This window comes from Hippocampus zosterae, chromosome 10 (genome assembly GCF_025434085.1).
Source record: "Hippocampus zosterae strain Florida chromosome 10, ASM2543408v3, whole genome shotgun sequence".
NCBI lineage: Eukaryota > Metazoa > Chordata > Actinopteri > Syngnathiformes > Syngnathidae > Hippocampus > Hippocampus zosterae.
The window spans coordinates 7,614,539-7,633,166 of record NC_067460.1 but is presented as its reverse complement, the minus strand read 5'-3'; the positions used below and the strand labels follow the sequence as shown (position 1 = coordinate 7,633,166).

At 44.1% G+C, this 18,628-nt stretch overlaps 1 protein-coding gene across 2 annotated transcripts in view; it reads right to left on the bottom strand.

Annotated features, from left to right (window-relative positions):
* Window positions 1-18,628, bottom strand: part of epha4l (eph receptor A4, like) — a 55,635-nt gene that overhangs the window by 18,976 nt on the left and 18,031 nt on the right. The window contains exons 4-5 of one of the 2 annotated variants that reach the window (XM_052078859.1): window positions 11,864-12,019; window positions 7,242-7,577 (exon numbers count right to left, since the gene is read on the bottom strand). In XM_052078859.1, the coding sequence (XP_051934819.1) occupies window positions 7,242-7,577; window positions 11,864-12,019 (492 nt within the window). Of the gene's footprint in view, window positions 1-7,241; window positions 7,578-10,358; window positions 11,575-11,863; window positions 12,020-18,628 lie in introns of those variants that run through there. The other variant, XM_052078860.1, reaches the window with a different exon arrangement.

Genomic DNA, 18,628 nt, shown 5'->3' with positions numbered 1-18,628 from the left:
ACACATACTAAAAGAAACGTGGACACATAGGCAACATTGTTTGAGGGGCAAATGCTGATGGTCTCGAAATGCATGAACACTCTATATCTCGCTTTCCACATCCATATAGACATACACACACTTCAAGTTACGAGTGCCTTCTGACTAATCCAATGGAACCGTTGTGAAACATGTAGCAGTGACAAGTTAAAGGCAACGTCTTCCATAAAACCTGGAGGCCGCAGATTGGTCTACTTTAATCGCAGAGGGACGTCGCAGAGTGCGTGTCAGTCCATGTGTGGGAGAACGCTCTTTTTGGATTGTTTTGCGCAAATGTGCGCCAATGCGACCACCCTGTCACATTAGTGAAAAACCTCGGCCTTGACTCAGAGGTGCACTCTATTACAGCCCCTACACAAGGCCGTCTGGCAGTGCTCTCAGCTCTCCCACAGGCAGCACAGTCATTCATCTCTATTTTCCTGACCCCAGCTGATAAATCAAGCCACTGTGTCCTCAAATTGCTAGTCCGAACTGCATCCAAGACATTCACTTTTGCCAGGGATGGAAATTAGTGATAAAAAGTGACACAAAAGGGGCACTTAGCTTGCCACCCAAGAGCGGAACAGTAAACGAGACCAAAGTAATGATCAGTTTGAAGTGGTGGGGAGCAGGGAGGGATGACGAGAACAAACTAGGGTTGTAAAAGCCATTTGCACAACAACCAGTCACAAAATGGCTAAATGACAAAACCAGCGGTGGCTCTGAATGCATCCCGGCGCTTCCACGGGCTCATGGGAAGATGTCGAATTGATGGACAGATTATGCTGGAAAAACACAAATGGTTTCCAGCAGCATTTTAAGGACACCTTCGATATCGGTGTATCAACATCACTCATCTCATCCCTTATTTGCAGCTCTAAATTTAGCACCTTGCCGTTTGCACTATCCCGGGATTCACGGGCATAATTATGCAAACCTCAAGAGGAATATTGCAGAAAAATAATTTCACACCGAAAGGAATCCATCATGCTACACATCATCCAGCTGTCACAAAAATTATTCCCATCTTGAAGAATCATGTTTTGTCATGCGGATTATTACCACCCCCAAAAGGCAGAACGATCACATATGGTGCACACTACAAATTTACCAATCTCCTTCAGGTGCACATAGGTCAGTGCACTGCTAATAGTCTCTTCCTAAGCGGCCAGAGTTTCTCACAGCTATGGACACTTGGGATTGGGAATATTTATCAGATCGATAATTATCTGTCTGCCATTTGAAAAAAATGATGTCACTTTTACTGTTCCGAATCTGCAAAATTATATTGAAAGCCACATTAAAATACACTAACGCAGAACCTCGGTCCTGGGTATGACGTTAAACTGCATCCAACTGGTCCTCCAGGTTGGGGGTTGGGCGTGAGGTTAACAACCTCACCCTGTAAAAACAAAAACCTGTTACAGAAATGACGAGAGTAAGCCATTCCGGTAAACCACGGCGAAGAAGAGACGGCACATCCTTGGATGTATCTATGACGGGGCCGGGTGAAATCCAGCAGGAAGCCCGACCCCTGATGACCCCGATCTTTGGAACCAAAACCAACACCAGAGTAGGCACCTGGAATGTGCGCACAATGTTCCAGTCTGGTCGCATGGACCAGGTGCTGAAGAATATGAGGGACTATCGCCTGGACATCTTAGGCGTTAGTGAAATGAGGTGGACGGGGCAAGGGCGCCTCATGGTTAATGGAGCAACTTTTCTGTACTCTGGGAAGCAAGACCACCATTCCCATGGAGTCGGCATCATCCTCTCCAGTAGTGCAGCAAAAGCATTGATTGGATGGAAGCCGGTGAATGAACGGATTATTACAGCAAGGCTCTACACCAGATATGCCAAAGTAACCATTGTACAAGTCTATGCCCCAACCGAAGCTGCCTCAGCGGACGATAAAGACACCTTCTACAACCAGCTCCAGACCGTGCTTGAGGAGATCCCCAGACATGACATCAAAATGCTGATTGGAGACTTCAACGCAAAACTGGATAATGACAGAAGGGGCCTGAATGCCACAGTTGGACCGCATGGGTTTGCGAGCTCCACGAACGACAACAGGGAGAGACTGTTGATGCTAACCAGTACCAACGGCCTCAGCATTGGCAACACCTTTTTTGAGCACAAGCTGATCCACAAAGTAACCTGGGTTTCACCTGGTGGCGGGACCCGGAACGAACTGGACTATATCTGCATCAACACAAGGTGGCGCTCGTCATTGCTAAACATTCGCTCCTACAGAGGTGCGGATGTGGGTTCAGACCACTTCCTTGTGGTGAGAAAAATCAAGCTGAAGCTGAAGAAGGTGAAAAAGGTGCAGCCCAAGAGACCTTACGCGGTGGACAAGCTAAAGAATAAAAACTTCTCCGAAAGCTTCTGTGAGGAATTGAGTAGGAAGCTCAAGGTATCACAACACCTTGCAAACATTGAGGACCAGTGGAGTATGTTCTCTTGTGCCATTGCTGACACTGCAGAAGCAGTTATAGGCAGAAAGACGTGAGACAAAGAGAGGTGCATAACAGACGACACCTGGAAGTTGATTGAGGAAAGGAAAGTGGCTAAGATAAAAAGAGAACAAAAGAGGAGGCTCCGGAGCAGGAGGATGGAAGACATGGAGTACAGACACTTGGACAGGGCAGTGAAGAAGAGTTGCAGGAAGGATAAAAGACAGTGGCTAGAAGAGAAAACAAGAGAGGCACAGGAAGCAGCAGAGAACAACGACACGACGACCCTATACAAGATCGTGCGGGAGCTAACCAACTCCAGGAGCAGCTCTGGCGTGCCAATCAGGAGCAAGGATGGCAGGACACTTCTAAGCGACGAGGAGCAAGAAGCAAGATGGCTGGAACACTTCAGGGAGGTTCTCAACCAACCAATGCCTCCCGTGCTCTTCAATTTCGATCAAGAGACACCAGCTCCAGCTCTAAATATTACATCGAAAGAGATATCCGAGACTGAGGTTGCCAGAGCAATCAATGGCCTTAAGAACAACAAGGCACCGGGACTCGATGAGATAGCTGCCGAGCTGTTGAAACATGGCCAAGATGCTGTTGTGAAGAGCCTTACCCACCTGTTCAACCTGATTTGGCATGCTGAAGAAGTTCCTGCCGACTGGAGACGTGGGGTCATTGTCACGCTCCCCAAGAAGGGAAGCCTCGCAGACTGCAATAACTGGCGGGGCATTACGATGCTGTCAATTCCCAGCAAGGTATTCTGCAGTGTTCTGCTACATCGCCTTAAAGATGAAGTGGATAACATCTTGAGGGAAGAGCAAGCCGGTTTCAGGAAGGGAAGGTCTTGCGCCGAACAGATCTTTACCCTTTGAAACATCATAGAGCAGTGCCAAGAACTTCAGATACCACTCATGATCAACTATATCGATTTCAAGAAAGCCTTCGACAGCATCCACCGGGAGTCACTGTGGCAGATCGTCCAGCTGTATGGTGTACCCCTCAAGTACATCAACATCTTCAGGTCATTGTACCACAACTCAACCTGTTGTGTCAAAACCAACAGTGGCACAACTGACGATTTTGACATTGTCACTGGTGTAAGACAGGGTTGCATTCTGTCACCCCTACTCTTCATTATCATAATTGACTTTGTAATGAGGAAGTCCAGCACAGGAGCAAAAGTTGGTATCAAGTGGGGAGGGAGCAGACTAGCTGACCTGGAATTTGCAGATGATTTGGCGCTGTTAAGTCACACCCAGCCCGCACTCCAGGAGTTGACCAATAATCTGTATGAGCACGGAGTTAAGGTCGGTTTGCGAATTAGCCAGGAAAAGACCAAGGCCATGGCCGTCGGACAGCACCAACACCTTCAACCACTCACTCTACACCAACATGACATAGAGTACATTGACAGCTTCACATATCTTGGGAGTAACATCTCAAATACAGGTGGTGTGGAGAAAGACGTCAACAGTAGACTTGGTAAAGCTGCGGGAGTGTTCCAACGCCTCCGCAACATCTGGTCATCGAAAGCCATCACTACGACCACTAAGCTACGCCTCTATATGTCAGTGGTTATCCCAACAGCGATTTACGCCTGTGAGACATGGATGAAGACAGCCAACATAACCAACAAGTTAGATGTCTTCCATCAGCGTTGCCTGAGATCCATCCTGAGGATCTCATGGGAGACCACGTCACCAACGAGGAGGTGATGAAGAAGGCAGGAGTGGCTGAACTGTCAGACATTGTCTCTGAAAGGAGAAGGAAAATGATCGGCCACGTACTCCGACTGCCAAGAGAGAGACCGGCAAGTGTGGCCATGGATTGGATGCCAGAGGGTGGAAAGAGGAAGAGAGGTAGGCCAAAGAAGACGTGGAGACAGACTGCCAAAGAAGACCTCAGTGAGATGGGTGTCAGTTGGCATGGAGCAAGAAGGGTCGCCAGACCGGACCAAATAGAGGAAACTCGTCGCCCAATGTTCCAAATAGGAACTGGCGGAACTAACTAACTAACTAACCAACTAACTAACTAACTAACTAACTAACGCAGGACCACCTGAAGTCTCCTCAACAATATTTACAGTGCAACCTCAGAAATAAGACCACCTATGTTACTGCTCAAGGTGGTCTTATTTTCGGGGTGGTCTGATTTCTGAAGTGGGATGGAGTAATGATAATGCAGAAGTAATGTGGCTCACATGCAACAATATACTGTAGCGTCATGTACACACAATGAGTAATGAATGATGGAATGTACATGCAACTTTATTGTACACAAAAGAAATTTAAGCATTTGAATAGTCTATGTACAGTATGTATAAGGCAAGAGAAAAAAAAAAAACTACAGCTACAAACTATGGTTCTTAGAGGAAGTAACTATCCAAAGTAGATTGTAGTTTCTTGCTATTGTGTTTCAAAGCAGCCTCTTGCAGTCCAGACTCTACAGACATAATGTTGCAAAGGATGGAGTCTAGACTCTTGCCAATAACTAACGGCTTCTCAATCTCTCCTGTGGCACTTACAGACATAACCACGGTTAAACACTATTTAGCTTTCTTTCCACCAGCTCAATCACTACCCTTGATAACAAGTGATTTATCAGGTAGAGCTCGATAGAAAAGGCCTGTTTCATCCATATTATAGATGTCACAGGGATCATACCCTCTTGTGAGTTGAGGTAGCCGCTGTTTCCAAGCATGGACTGTCTCAGGATCTACGCTGGCTCGCTCTCCTGATAGCTTAGCGCCTCCAATGTTGTGCCTTCGTTTGAAACGATCCAGCCAACCGTTGGACGCTTTAAAGGCTTTGTCCTTTTCAAGCTCCTTTGCGTATTCTCGTGCCTGTTCCTGGATCATCTGTCCGCTGATAGGGATATTCTGGCTGCGTGCTTTTTGAAACCATCGCCAAGTTAGCTCGTCCACGTCGTCGTAGTCGCTTCGGTAGCACAGGCGCTTTCTCGAAGAGCTAGCGTTCGCTTGGTATGCGTCGAGGAGCTCCCGTTTCTTTTTCAAAATGGTTTGGATTTGAGTTTTTCCAACTCCAAACCGCTCAGCTAATGTTCGCTGGCTCGATCCTGGCTGCTCACTGGCTCGAATAACTTCTATTTTCTGTTGTAGGGTCAAATCAACTCTCTTCTTGCTTGCTGCCATTTTCACTCCTGCTCGTAATTATGAGGCGATAGCTTCCTCGGGACCGGATATCGCGGTCGCAATTCTGAATTCCGGGGTGGTCTCATTTCTAGGGTTTCAATACAATACAATACAATACATAGGCGTTCTATTTGGGACTGTACAAAACCGGTCGTATTTTTAAGGTGGTCGTTTAAATGAGGTGGTCGCATAGCGGGGTTTCACTGTATCATAAATATTGAAACTTGGTGGAAACATTTTAACAAGTGCATATTCCCATTCACTTGAATGAGAGCCACAGCCAAGGATTCCTCCAGGAACACGGCGCACGGCCTTGGCACCGCCTCGTAGGCAGCCGTCGGAGAGTGATGACAACCAAGCTGTGCCTTTTTCTTTTTAGCTGTATTTTTACATTCAAGGCTGGATACTATAATCGTGTCGACTAAATCGCAATTGGATTACGGTACAAACTGACGAGTTCCAGCACCTATTCATTGCACTTTCAACATCGCAGGCGAGCGGAGGGCCCTGCATGAATTTTTGTCGGACCTGGCAAGCGTCATCGCCAGCGGAGGCAACGTAAACAAAAGCTGGCCAGCCGAGCTTCACTGCACTTTTCCCAGATGAGATAGCGGGACGTCTGTGATTGTTGTTTGGTCTGATAGGCGGCAGAGGCAACGTAAAGAAAAGCGGGGCAGCTGAGCTATATTGCTAAGCTAAATGCTAACAGTAAGGATCTATAGTGCAAAAAATGAATGGATGGATAGCAAATGGTATGAAACTGCACTGTGTGGAAAACATGTGGCCACAGCTTGTCAAAGTGGAGCTATGAACATTTTAAATGTCTTGACATAGGCCTGTCACTATATCAACTTATCGTTCAATGAGAAAAAAATGGACGTGATTGTTTTTATCGGGCCCGATAAAGGGTCATTTGCATGTGCGTTTGTTGAAATAAATCAACATTCACTTGCACTGCTTCTCTCTCCTGTCTTTCAACTTACTTACAAGCACGCCTCTGTGGTGCTGTTTTTGTACTATTTCATTGCTTTTGTTTCTACATAAAAATATGTATTAAACATTTGTGGGTGTGATAACAAAACGCAACCAGCTTTACTAACAGGTACTATCAGTGTCAGCGCTTTTCAGATTGCTCATCGCCTCACTGTCTCAAGTGATACGATTTCGGAAAGTAGCAAAACGTGACTCTGCATTGTCACTGACAAGTTTTTTTATATCCTCACTACTTCAAGTGTCAGTGGATAGATAGATAGATAGATAGATAGATAGATAGATAGATAGATAGATAGATAGATAGATAGATAGATAGATAGATAGATAGATAGATAGATAGATAGATAGATAGATAGATAGATAGATAGATAGATTTTCTTTTCAATCGAAATCGAATCGATTCGGAAAATTAGTCGAGATACCCAGGTGTATGGAAAACCTTTTCGTTACAATGTTAACTTTCCATTGAATCTACCTATTGTAGATGAATTGTCCAAAAGCAGCAGGCAGATCTTACTTCTATTTATACTAGTTGGACCTGAACACTTCCCTCAGGCTCTTTAATGACATTCTCCTCCCACAAACACAATCAAACTGTCTGATTAGCTTACCGGCTTGGTTGGTGGTGACGGTCACGGACACTGCCTGTTCTGGCCCGGGGCTCTGTGGCGAGACGCCATTTACCGCCCACACTTCGAACGTGTAGTTGGTATGGGCCTGCAGTTCGTTGATGGACACTCTTGTTCCCTTCAGACTCAGCTGCTGGGGGCTGAAGTGGATCGCATTGCCGCAAGGTTGACAGTGTCGCCCATCGGGCCCACAGCGTTTACACACTACGTTGTAGGTCAGATCCTGCCGTCCTCCTGCGTTCCTTGGCGTACTCCATTCAAGGTTGACAGAAGTCTCGTTCACGTTGGAAATGAGGTGGAGAGGCGCTGTCGGAGGCCCTACAGAGATTCATGAAAACAATGCTGGGTTAAATGCTAAGCAGGTACTGAGTTACAGCAAAATGTTCCCGTGGTCACTGCTGAAGTGGAGAAGACGACATTATGGTGTATATTTACAATAAATTGCTCATTTATAACAGTTAGGAAAACCCATTTTGTAACAAACCAGCATGCCTAGTTGTGATGTGGGTACATATGCATAAGGCACAGCTACACAATCAGAATAGAACTACATTCTACATTTATTCTATTCATGAAATAATATTATTTCACCGACTTTGTGAGAGAGACTTTTTTTCATTGAGGTTGTATGGTTTCACACCAAGAGGTGTTTTGGATGTCTTGTAAAAGAAAAAAACATTGAATTACTTTAAGTAAATTCAAATTACAAATTTGAATCACAGTTGACACGCCTGTGTTACATGGCATCCAGGTGTACTTAATATTGTGAGTGAGTTTATATTCGATTCGCGTGTGATTTAAACGAAAAAGATGAAGCTCCTTGAATTCCTCTTTAATGCCCTGTCCATCAAAACATGGGAGGTTCCGATTTCGCCTGTGCATCTTAACTGAAATTCAATCAACCAAAAGATTTTTTGTATGTGTCGGATCTGCGGCAGACAGCAAAATGCCAGTCGGTATCTAACAGACTGCCTTTATGGCTGCCAACAATAACTGCAGACCGTGTTTGTGTTGGACCTCGTTCTCGAGCACCGCCACCCCAGCCCACCGCCACCACCACAACTACTTTGATCTTGAGTCTACAAACTGTGCGATTATATGCAAGCCGCAATGCAGTTATGACACAGACTCCCCTCATCATCAATTTCAATTTACATGTCAGCTCTACTTGAATAAATGTGTTTTTCTGCGTGTTGCTTTCAAACATAAGATTCAGTAATCGACTTAACTCTCCCTGCCCTCTCTCCATCTCCATCTGACTAATGAAGCGCCGGGGGTGTGGGGGGGGGGGGGGGAATCGATGCACGCTGAAATATGAAATCTTGTCAGTTGGCAAACTAATCATTTGGAAAGGAAATTAATTATCACTGTTATTTTTAGAGTAGCACAATGACAGTGAACTATGTCGCTGAGACACAGAGAGGGCGGAACTCTCAATGCCTTGAGGGGCGTACTCTGTGTGGACAAATATTGCTCAATTAACGAGACTGCGAAAAGCAGATATACCCATTGTGCATTTGGGAAAGTCTGCGGGCAGTGTGGGCGCGCACTTGCACTTGAAACTTGAAAAGTCGAGCAAATGTAGAGGAAAGGGAGATGCTGAGAAGTAATTGTTTGGAAATTGATTAGTATGATCAGACCATGCCTGGAGGGAAGGGATAGAAATACGTCGATGATGTTATTATCACAAATATATTCGCAAAGCTCATTAAAAACGAACAAGCACCGCCACACACATACCTCCTTCATATTTTGTCTTCCTTGCCCACTTTTCATTTGTTGGAATGAAAGATGGGGTTGCTAAATTAAGGCGCCGACACCCAACTGTGATTATAATAGAGCGCTTTTCAGCTTGTTAGGCTCAACTAAATTCCCTGCCCAATTCTGTATTGAACAATGTGCGGTCATTTCACCACCCATCTGTGTTTTAAGTGCTCTACCAAGGAATATTATTTTGGTTTAATACGACTGTAGTCTCAACGGATCATTACAGCTGTCCTGTTTTTCAAGTGGACAGATGTGTTGGTATTCTTGTTCGCACGTCACTGCTTCTCGATGCTATTTCAACCAACGTTAGCTACACCTGTCGCTCTCCCAGAATGCACCAATGACAGCGAGGGAGAGTGGGAGAGCTGTTGGCTGTGAGTGACACTATATACTGTAATTAATCCCAAGAGAGTTTGTGGAGAGGGAAATGGATTTGTGGACGAACATTAAATCAATAAGGCCTTTACGTATAGATAGTCACATATCCAAGAGTTTGTCCAAAACAAAGTTGAAGCTAAGACCTCCCCCTCTCCTAACTTTTCGATCCATTCATGGGCAGGCAATTTACTCTGAGCATTAGTTCTTTTCTTTCCTCTCAGCCCATGCTTCATCTGTCTTTCTCATTTTTACTCTAAAATGTCTCCCTTCACATGCCCCATCCTCTCATCGTCGTCTGCCTTTTTTCCCTCCTGTCTCTTCCTATCAGTATGTGTTAGCAGAGCGTTGTGCAGGTCCAAGGTGGAGGGCAGGCAAAATTGGCCTTAGCATCAAACTCCACTCCTGAAATCCATCTGGGATAAATTCAATGCCCCCCTTGGGGCTTCCCCGTTCCATCCTCATTGCTGGAAGCGAAACCACCACTAAGAAAACTGGGAAAAATCTGAGAAACACATCAAGGGGCCAAAAGAAACCCCAAATTGTAGAACAGCCCTTTCTTGTAACCATCAGGCAGCAGAGCAACCAACTCCCACGGGTGTCTGACCACGGCCTTCATGACTGCTCTGCGCTGAGTGTATGTGTAGTTTTATGTCGTGTGTACTGTATATATCAGCATTGCTACCACCGACTAATCTCCCTGGAACATGTTTCACTCCTGACTTAGCTGCACATTTCACTTGAGAGATGTCCCCTACCTATGACAAGAATTTTCGTAGTAACCTGATCTTGTTTTCGGAGGGATGAAAGATACGACAATGAAATATTATTGTTCTTGTTAAAGAAGAAGGTTGCCCTCACAAAGCTTCGTGTCACCATTTTTTTGTTGACAGACCCTTAGTCCACAGATTCCCCACCCCCACCACCCAATTCAACCAGAAAGAAAAAAAATACCGGTATGTAAAATGTTTTTGAGCGGAGGTTGCGTGGAAGGCACAAAATTGTGGGGATGTAGAGGAAAGTGTGATTGACAGCTGTAATTACACATCAGGGTGAGAAGCAAAAACAAAATGTACAAGGAAAAGAGCAGACGACGAACGGTGAATGGCTAGTTCAAAGATCAAATGTTGACGAAGCAGAGGCCAAAGGTCGGTTGCAGTTTGGAATGCAGAAGATTGCGATGCACGGTCCAATAAAAGCAGCCAAGTAATGAGCTATGGCAGCTGTTGCTTGCAGCAGCCACACGGTTGGATGCCACACTGACTAACGGGACAGACAACGGAGATGATGTCAGCCAGCAGCTTTGCGCAAGTGAGACCACATACTAATTGGCTTTGGAAAATTTATGATTTTATTGAACGGCCTCGGAACACGACGGCACTGATAAATGTAATAAAACAACTAATTTATCGGTGCTGGTTAAAATGATACATACAAATGTGGTTAGATATATTGATGAAGAAATTTGGCAAGGGGATGAATTATTTTGGCCATATGTTCTCTGTTATTCAAATAACGAATGGAGCAATTAAAAACTGCAAATCTGGCCGTCGGAGAAATTAGCAACAATGCTTCATTGTAAAAATATTTCACAAATCAAGCACCATTTGATTGCATATTTATCAAATTCCACTGGAAACATTTCATTATTTGGATTTGTTTCAGTTCGGGGAGTTTAGGAATCCACCTCTTGTCTGATCCAATAGACCGTTGAGCTGACTGATGAATCCAGAGGAACTTGACAGGTCACTTGGGCCTTATGGTGAGCCAGCTATGAGCAAAGCGACTTAACAGATGTTTTGGTTGGTAGAAATTGCTTTATGACACATACTCAGTTCGACATAAACATCTGTCATATGGAAGCAAAATTGCTGTTATTTCCTGTGCGGCAAGAGAAAGGACTTTTTCTGAGTGTACATTTCTACCCAGATGAACTCCAAGTATCATGACTCAGAGGGCGGATGAAGTCCCAAAAGGAAGGAGTATCAGGAGAATGCATGAATCTCAGTGGTATTTGTTTCACCAATCACTGCAAGTTTGGCATGGAATAATAACTGACTCATGCTGCTGGGTTAAGAAAAATGAAGACCAAGACAGGGACAAAAAAGGATTTGTTTTACTTTGCTCTCTGTTCGTCTTTCTCTCTCACGCTCATCTCCATGTTTTGCAATGTCTGTGGAAAAACAAATCTGGACTGTATCTCTTTGTACCCAGTTTGGAGGTTGAATACTGTGACTGATCACTACAACCTGAAATCAAAACACATCTTCAAAAACAGCCACGATGTGACTGGCTAGCCCAGGTTAACAATGCAGTGAATAATTTATGACTGGCGCAATAGCGCTATTTGTGTGTTGCGCTTTATAGCCACTGTACTTATTTCGTAGCTTTATGTTGATGTATTGCAGGTTTTACCGCAAAACTTTGCACTATATATTACATACAATATGGAATGCACTTACGGGTGCAGGGCATGGATGCCGGGTCTGTTTCGGAGCGGAAATATCCCTTGTCGCAGGCGCAGGATGTGGAGCCCTCCCTGACAGAGTAGCTGTGGAGTGGACACTTGGAACAGGCACCATCAGTCGCCAAGGCACGGTAGTAACCAATCTTGCAGGCTAAAACAGAAAGAGCAGGATGTTTACGGTTCGATATGATCAATGCTATGCTGTAGTTTTGCCTTGGAAAAGAGAAAATATCATCAAAAAGCCAGAGGGATGATACAGTTCAGTGCAAATCTATGCAACCAAGAAGCTATCGCTCAAGTGAGAGAATCAGCAAGGCGAGGATTACATTTTTGCGACAGAGATTCATGGTGATCAGTGAAGCAGTGATCATTTTACAGTTTAACCCCAGCGAGTCAATCAGAAAGGTATGAGTCCCATTATGCATTTAGAGTCCCAAATTTCGAATTCTGAAATGGTCTACTTATTCAATTGCATATGATAATAACAGAAACAACAACAATATACATTGATAATCAGTTTATTTCTTTTAAACAAATGCTGCAAAAAATTTAATTAATTCAGGCAAACAAGATTTGCTGAGAAAAAGGCTCTTATTTCATCCCATGGTTCAGTCTTGGAGTTCATAAATTCTCCTCTCTTTACTCTGCTTCCAATGATGCAAGGCTTTCTCAATGTCAACTTATTATCGCAAAAAACTATCCAACTTAAGCTGCTTCATCTGTGATATCGCCGCAATAAACTTTCGCAACACTTGTTTTAAGGTTACACAACTTGGCAATTGTCTGCTTTCCGCGAGGTTGAAGGCCGATCCTGCCAATCTCATCTCGCGAGAACGGAAATCTCGTCACGCGAGATCAAAACACCAATGGCGGCGATTGTCAAACTACGACACTGCGTTGCTGGAAAAAAAATATGCACCGTTGTTTTGGTTTATTTTTGTTTTGACTGAGAAATGTCCTTACGTCCCAAAATCGCATATTTGGAAGCGTGCGTCCCCCGCGAAAATAATGCGTCAGGGACGCGGGACGCAGAGGTAACGAGATGACTGTGAAGCAACAGTTCCTATGACATCGCAACTGATATTATACATTCATCCATTTTCCGAACCATTTAACTAGGGTCGCGGGGGTGCTGGACCCTATCCCAGCCATCTTCGAGCAGTAGGCGGGGGACACCCTGAACCGGTTGCCAGCCAATCGCAGGATATTATTCAGTATATGGTAACACATGCACTCTCACACACACACACAACACACACCTCCATCTGAAATAGTCAGCCTCCTGACTCTCCTTTAGCGACAGCGCACCCCTTTCTCTTCAGTGACATTTTGATTGGGGGCGAGGTGGGTGGAGGGGGCTGTTCTTTCAAGGAGTTTCTCTCTTTTAGTTTGTATAAAGGCCGAAGGAGGCCGTCGAGCTTATATTTCACCCCGGGTGCTGCAGCAGAGTAGGTGGACAAAGGAACAATTCCCTGAAAGGTGCGGCACAGACGGTCACAACAGCGAGTGGACCATATAACCTGTCGATCCAGGAGGCTGCCATGTGCAACGGAAGATTACTGGTTTAGATTTAGGGAAATTGCTGAGCGAGTGTACATCTGTCTTGGGATGGTTTGGTGACTAGCATCTCTCCAACACCTAATTGCAATTTCTTTTCACCCGCAGTGAGATTTGACTCGTGATCCTGCGGTCGTAAAGCCAAGTACTTACAGACTGAGCCATTGCTGCCCTAAATCCACACCGGGATCTACACCAAACTGAGATGAGTTCCGCTTTACAAAATTGTGCAGAATCCAACTGACGAACAAATGAAGAAAATACAGCCCCCACCCCCTTGCGGAACAAATGAAATCAAACGGGAACAGTGGTCGTCCCCCACATACAAGAGAATAGTCACCTTGGAAATGGTTCCTATTCTCTTGCAGTAGACTTTTAACACGCATTCCATCAACCAACTGACATCCTCGTGGACACAAACAGCAGAGGAAATCCACGAACCCAATAACATGCTGGAAAATCCCTCTCTTGAAGACGTAATAAAGTCTCTATTGGGCTGCGTGTCCTCTTCAGATGCTGGATTAGCGTAGCGTGTTGAGTCGGGCTAGCTGCTACCTGCTGAGGCATTCTTTGCCCAATCCCACTCGGTTCATCAGGAGTAAATCCCCGCAAACCCTAAGCTAAGGGCCTCTTTGATTGTGGCCTGCAGTGGTACGTGAAGCCTATATTTCTTGGTTTAACATTTGCAACAAAGATGAGAGATTAGTAAGGAGGTGCTGTGTTCTCTATCTATCTTAACGCCTGGGCTCCAACACTCAAATTAGCTATAAAGGCACATTGGATTTGCGGTTTGTTTCCAGGATTGTGACTGCTTCAGGGTGACAAAAGCCATCGCTGGTTTCAGAGTTTGTACATGTGCGCTGACCAGAAAAGTGTCTTGAGTTGGGGGTCAGGTCACCCAGCTGTTTGAGTTGGTGCCCCTCAGCTAAACGCTGTAGAGAGAGTTAATTGAGCTGCATGCTTCAGAGCCTTCAGGTCTGAGCCTCTTAAAAAGACACAGTTTTAGGGCAGGATACCTCAAACTGTGCATGGTTGATGAGGTTTTTTTTTTGCTCTTCAATGATTAAGCTGTTCCTTGAGCCCCTAGTGGCTGTTTGAGAATACTTTGCTCACCAACCAAGTCTGTTTGCCATCAGTCATGGTTTGGCATCATTTTTCTGTGGTTTTCAAATGCTGCATATATTTTGAAATATGTTTAAAAATGTGACGTCAACATTTGCAGGTTTGTTTACAGCACTGGCTGCCCTGCGGAAAGGAACATGGGAAGGAAGAGAGAGGCTGATGTCTAAGCAAAGATTGGGAATTTGCTTCTTATTAGGAGAGGGAGCATATGTGAGGGAAGAAAACCACAGCAGTGGGTGGTCTAAGAAACCGTGGTCTCAGAGAAGAGAAGACTCTCCCTTAAGAGCCGATGGATTTATTACTGTCCGGACCAACGTGGCAAACCAATCCACAAGCACAAATACAAATGTTCAACAAACATCTTGTTTTTTTTTTTCTAATCTTATCGTAAATTTGTCAAATAGCTCTCAAAATCAAAAACACATTTTTTCCCCGTCTCAGTCATTGTCTAACTTATGTATTTTTTTTCTGTTTTCGCCTTTCTCTCTGCAGGATTCTTTTGAGATAGAGTTGGTTTGTCAGTTGCCAAATCCCTAAACTAAGAGATCAAAGGCAGACAAAAGACTCGTGACTTATGCTATTCTGAAAAGGCAAAAGCTGGAATCCAACATAGTGTGGGACATCACATTCTTCCCCCTTTCTCCCCGAGAAGCCTTTTCACTCCTCATCTTTTCTCTTTTGTCAAGCTTCCTCCCACCACATCCACAACCCAGTTGTTTGTAAAATTAAGCTCATCTGAAAGAAAGGAGGCCATGGTTTGTGGTATTTAATGAGTAGTTTTCTTCATGTGATTGGGGGTGGTGTCTGCTGGTAATTAGTTGCACTGCGTGAGTGCAAGGACAATTTCATGCTAATGGTTCATGGACAAGAACAATAAAGAAAAAGACGTGGATCGCGAGAGACAAGCAAGTAGTCACCTATAACCCAGCTAAGTTTTCCTGTGTGGCGGCAGCCTACACAGCAGGCTTTGAACAGTGATGCGTACCAAATAAAACATCAACCTACACACTCGCCCAAGGAAGCCCACGATGAGTGACCCGCATACAAAGTATAGATAAACTTTTCTTTCTGCCTCCACAACAAAGTATTCAACACACCAGGGACTGAAAGCTTGACAGAAAGCTTTTGCAACAACAGAACTCAGAAATATAACACCCAGCACACAGCATGATAGAACCTTGCGTGCCAAAGCACAGCAACTGCCTCGCTTATGACAACAAGAGAATTAAGTTGAAACTGCAGCGTAGTCATTCTTTTTTCGTGACTGTGTGTCATCTTCTTTTTGGGGATTGAAAACCCGCTGAACTGTTTTAGTCATAACAGACATTGAGCACTCTTCAGGAGGGCAGTTAGAAGCATCTTTCCACAAAGCTGCGCCTTTAAAAAAAGAAATGCAGCGATCAGTTTTCAGGACCCAAGGGCAAGGAGAGCCTCTGCTTTTGAGAAGCCTCCACTTTTTAGTCAAGATGACTTTATGCCATAACCCTCTTTCTTTGTGACTCTTCTACAGGTGGACAGCAGGTGAAAATCGTGTTCCAAAATGGGTTTGTTTACCCTTTGGCAGCATATCTTGTCTGGGTTGAGCAAATTCATGCCTGAGGATTTCACGGTAACGATCGTTTCCGGTAGCGTGTCGATCCCGTGGGATCATTTGTACGGTACCGAAAAATCATTTCCCAAAAAAATCACCCCACACTAGTTGATTGTATGCGATAGAATCTCTCCTATGTGATCAAGGCGATTTCACTGTGCCTGTATGTGTGTTTGTGGTGTGGTGTGTGAGTGTTTTTCTTCTAATCTACTTTTGGGGGCGTGGGGGGTTGTGGTGGGCGGTCAGAACAGATAACGTTATGTGTGCATGCGAGTTGCTAGTTTAGTCTGCACACTGAGAAAGCGTGCGGATGACGGAGTGAGATGGCGGCGAAAAAAAAAACAGAATAGTGTATTACTTACGACATTTAAGAAATGGGAATGCCAGTCGGATTTTTCTTTCGATTCATCGGAAGAAGGGCATATTTCCAAACTGACGTGTGATGTATTCACAAAACACGAAAGAGAAATACGACCAGAGGCACAATTCCGAGGCAAGTATTTGAAGTTGGTCCTTCGATCAAAAGGCTAATCACAATTAAAAAATATTAGGAAACAGTCTTAATTATTCTAGAATTTACTAGTTGTAGACATGGTAACTTTTTGAATAAAACATTCGTCACAAGGTGTAGTAATACTAATGTTAACTGTCGGTAGGCCTAATGATGACTTGTGGTAGATTCTTTGGTGAAATTGACAGCAGATTACACAGTACATCATCTTGGGGTTGAAAAGAGGACATCAAGCCATATCAATACGATAAATCTATATATAGTAATAAGGCCATTTTTTTGTATTCATGATGAGTACAATAAAAGTGTTATCCAACATATTTTGATCCATTTATTCTATTGAATGAACCAGGATTACACAGCTGCTGATGTAATTATGTTCATGGTTAATGCATCATTTTCACACTTTTACCCTTTCAATATTATACTTTTGAATATCAGAATTCTTGATTATGAATATCATTTGAAACAGAAAAAAGGGGTCCCATGATGTTTATGGAACCCAAAATTAGTTACGGTGGTTTCCCATTGGGTAATCTAACGGAACTGCAAAACACTTACTGTTCAATTCTGAAATCCTCAGCCCTGCAAACTGTACTAAATCTTGATAGTATGTGTGTCTATTGCAACACAGACAGATGACATACAACAATCACACCAAGCAACCTGAGCCGCTGGTTGGTAGCGGGCATTAGTGAGGATGACTAGCTGCTGAATGTTAGCATCTGTCACAGGAACAGCAGGAGAATGGAGCAGGTCAACTCATTAATTCTGTCACAAGGGGTTATTAATTGCCTCCGGCGTTGACGGCGACTTGCAGCCACGGGGCCAGCGAAACCTATCAGTTTGATGAATGAGGGACACACGGTCACCGAAACTGATCACCGTGACTGATGATACTTTCTACACACGTCTTAACCTTGACCTGGCGGCAGAAAATGTCTCATATCTTAAAAGATACAAAATTAATGAGTCATTAACGTGGATGATGTTAATACCAGTGCTAATGAAGGCCAACAACAACAGACTGTAAGGTTAATAATGTTAATAACTTTCTCTTGGTAATTGTGAAAGTTGTACTGATGTTGGCTGGCACCAGGAAGTGTAATGGGTGATAGTAATTTTATTTATTTAAATTTTGTCAGTCAAATGATTTATAAGTGTTTGCAGCAGGACCCATTTATCACACAAGTGCCACCAATGACCCTGATTAAAAATGTCTGCTTAAATGCGGATCACAAAACCCATTGAGCATGTTCGAATACAATTTGCAAACAAAGGTAAACCCTCAAGCTGCTGCATTAACCGTATGGTAATCAAATTTAATATGAAGCGCATAGAGTACTTTGTGGTTTGACATTCTGAGTTGTGTAATGTTTTCTTAACCGTCTCCAACACATTTACATTTCAGAATTTTGATCACCAATGCACTGGGGGGCCGACTCACAGCATATTTTTTGGATTCCATAAAGCTGAAAAAAATTGAAAAAGATTCCGGACGACTTCCTGTGTACCAAGCACTCCACCTTCGCGTGGACACGTAGCTCTTAACCTCTTCCTCAATTCCATTATAGCCTGGCCCAAGAAAGAAAACTCGTACAATAGCCTTATCATAACAATCTAAAGTATTCCGCCCAACTTCTTAAGAATGGTAAAGGTGACCGCACCTTAAATTCTGAGGCATGGGGAACAGAAAGTAAATGAAAAGAAACAGAGCAGGGGAGAGACATGGTTTAAGAGCAGCCATGTCGTTCAGGGACATAATCAGCTAGCAAACAGAAGGATTAATTGGCGCATTTCACATTTGCAGCCATGCCAGACTTTGTAAGAAGATGTGTGTGTGTGTGTGTGTGTGGTGGAGGGGGTGGGGGGGGGGGGGGTTACCTTCATGGCCTATAATTCAAGGCAAAGGTAAGGCCAGGTAGACAAATGGAGTCTACACAGCTCTTCAGGCTAATTTTATGGAGCGTATTTGATGT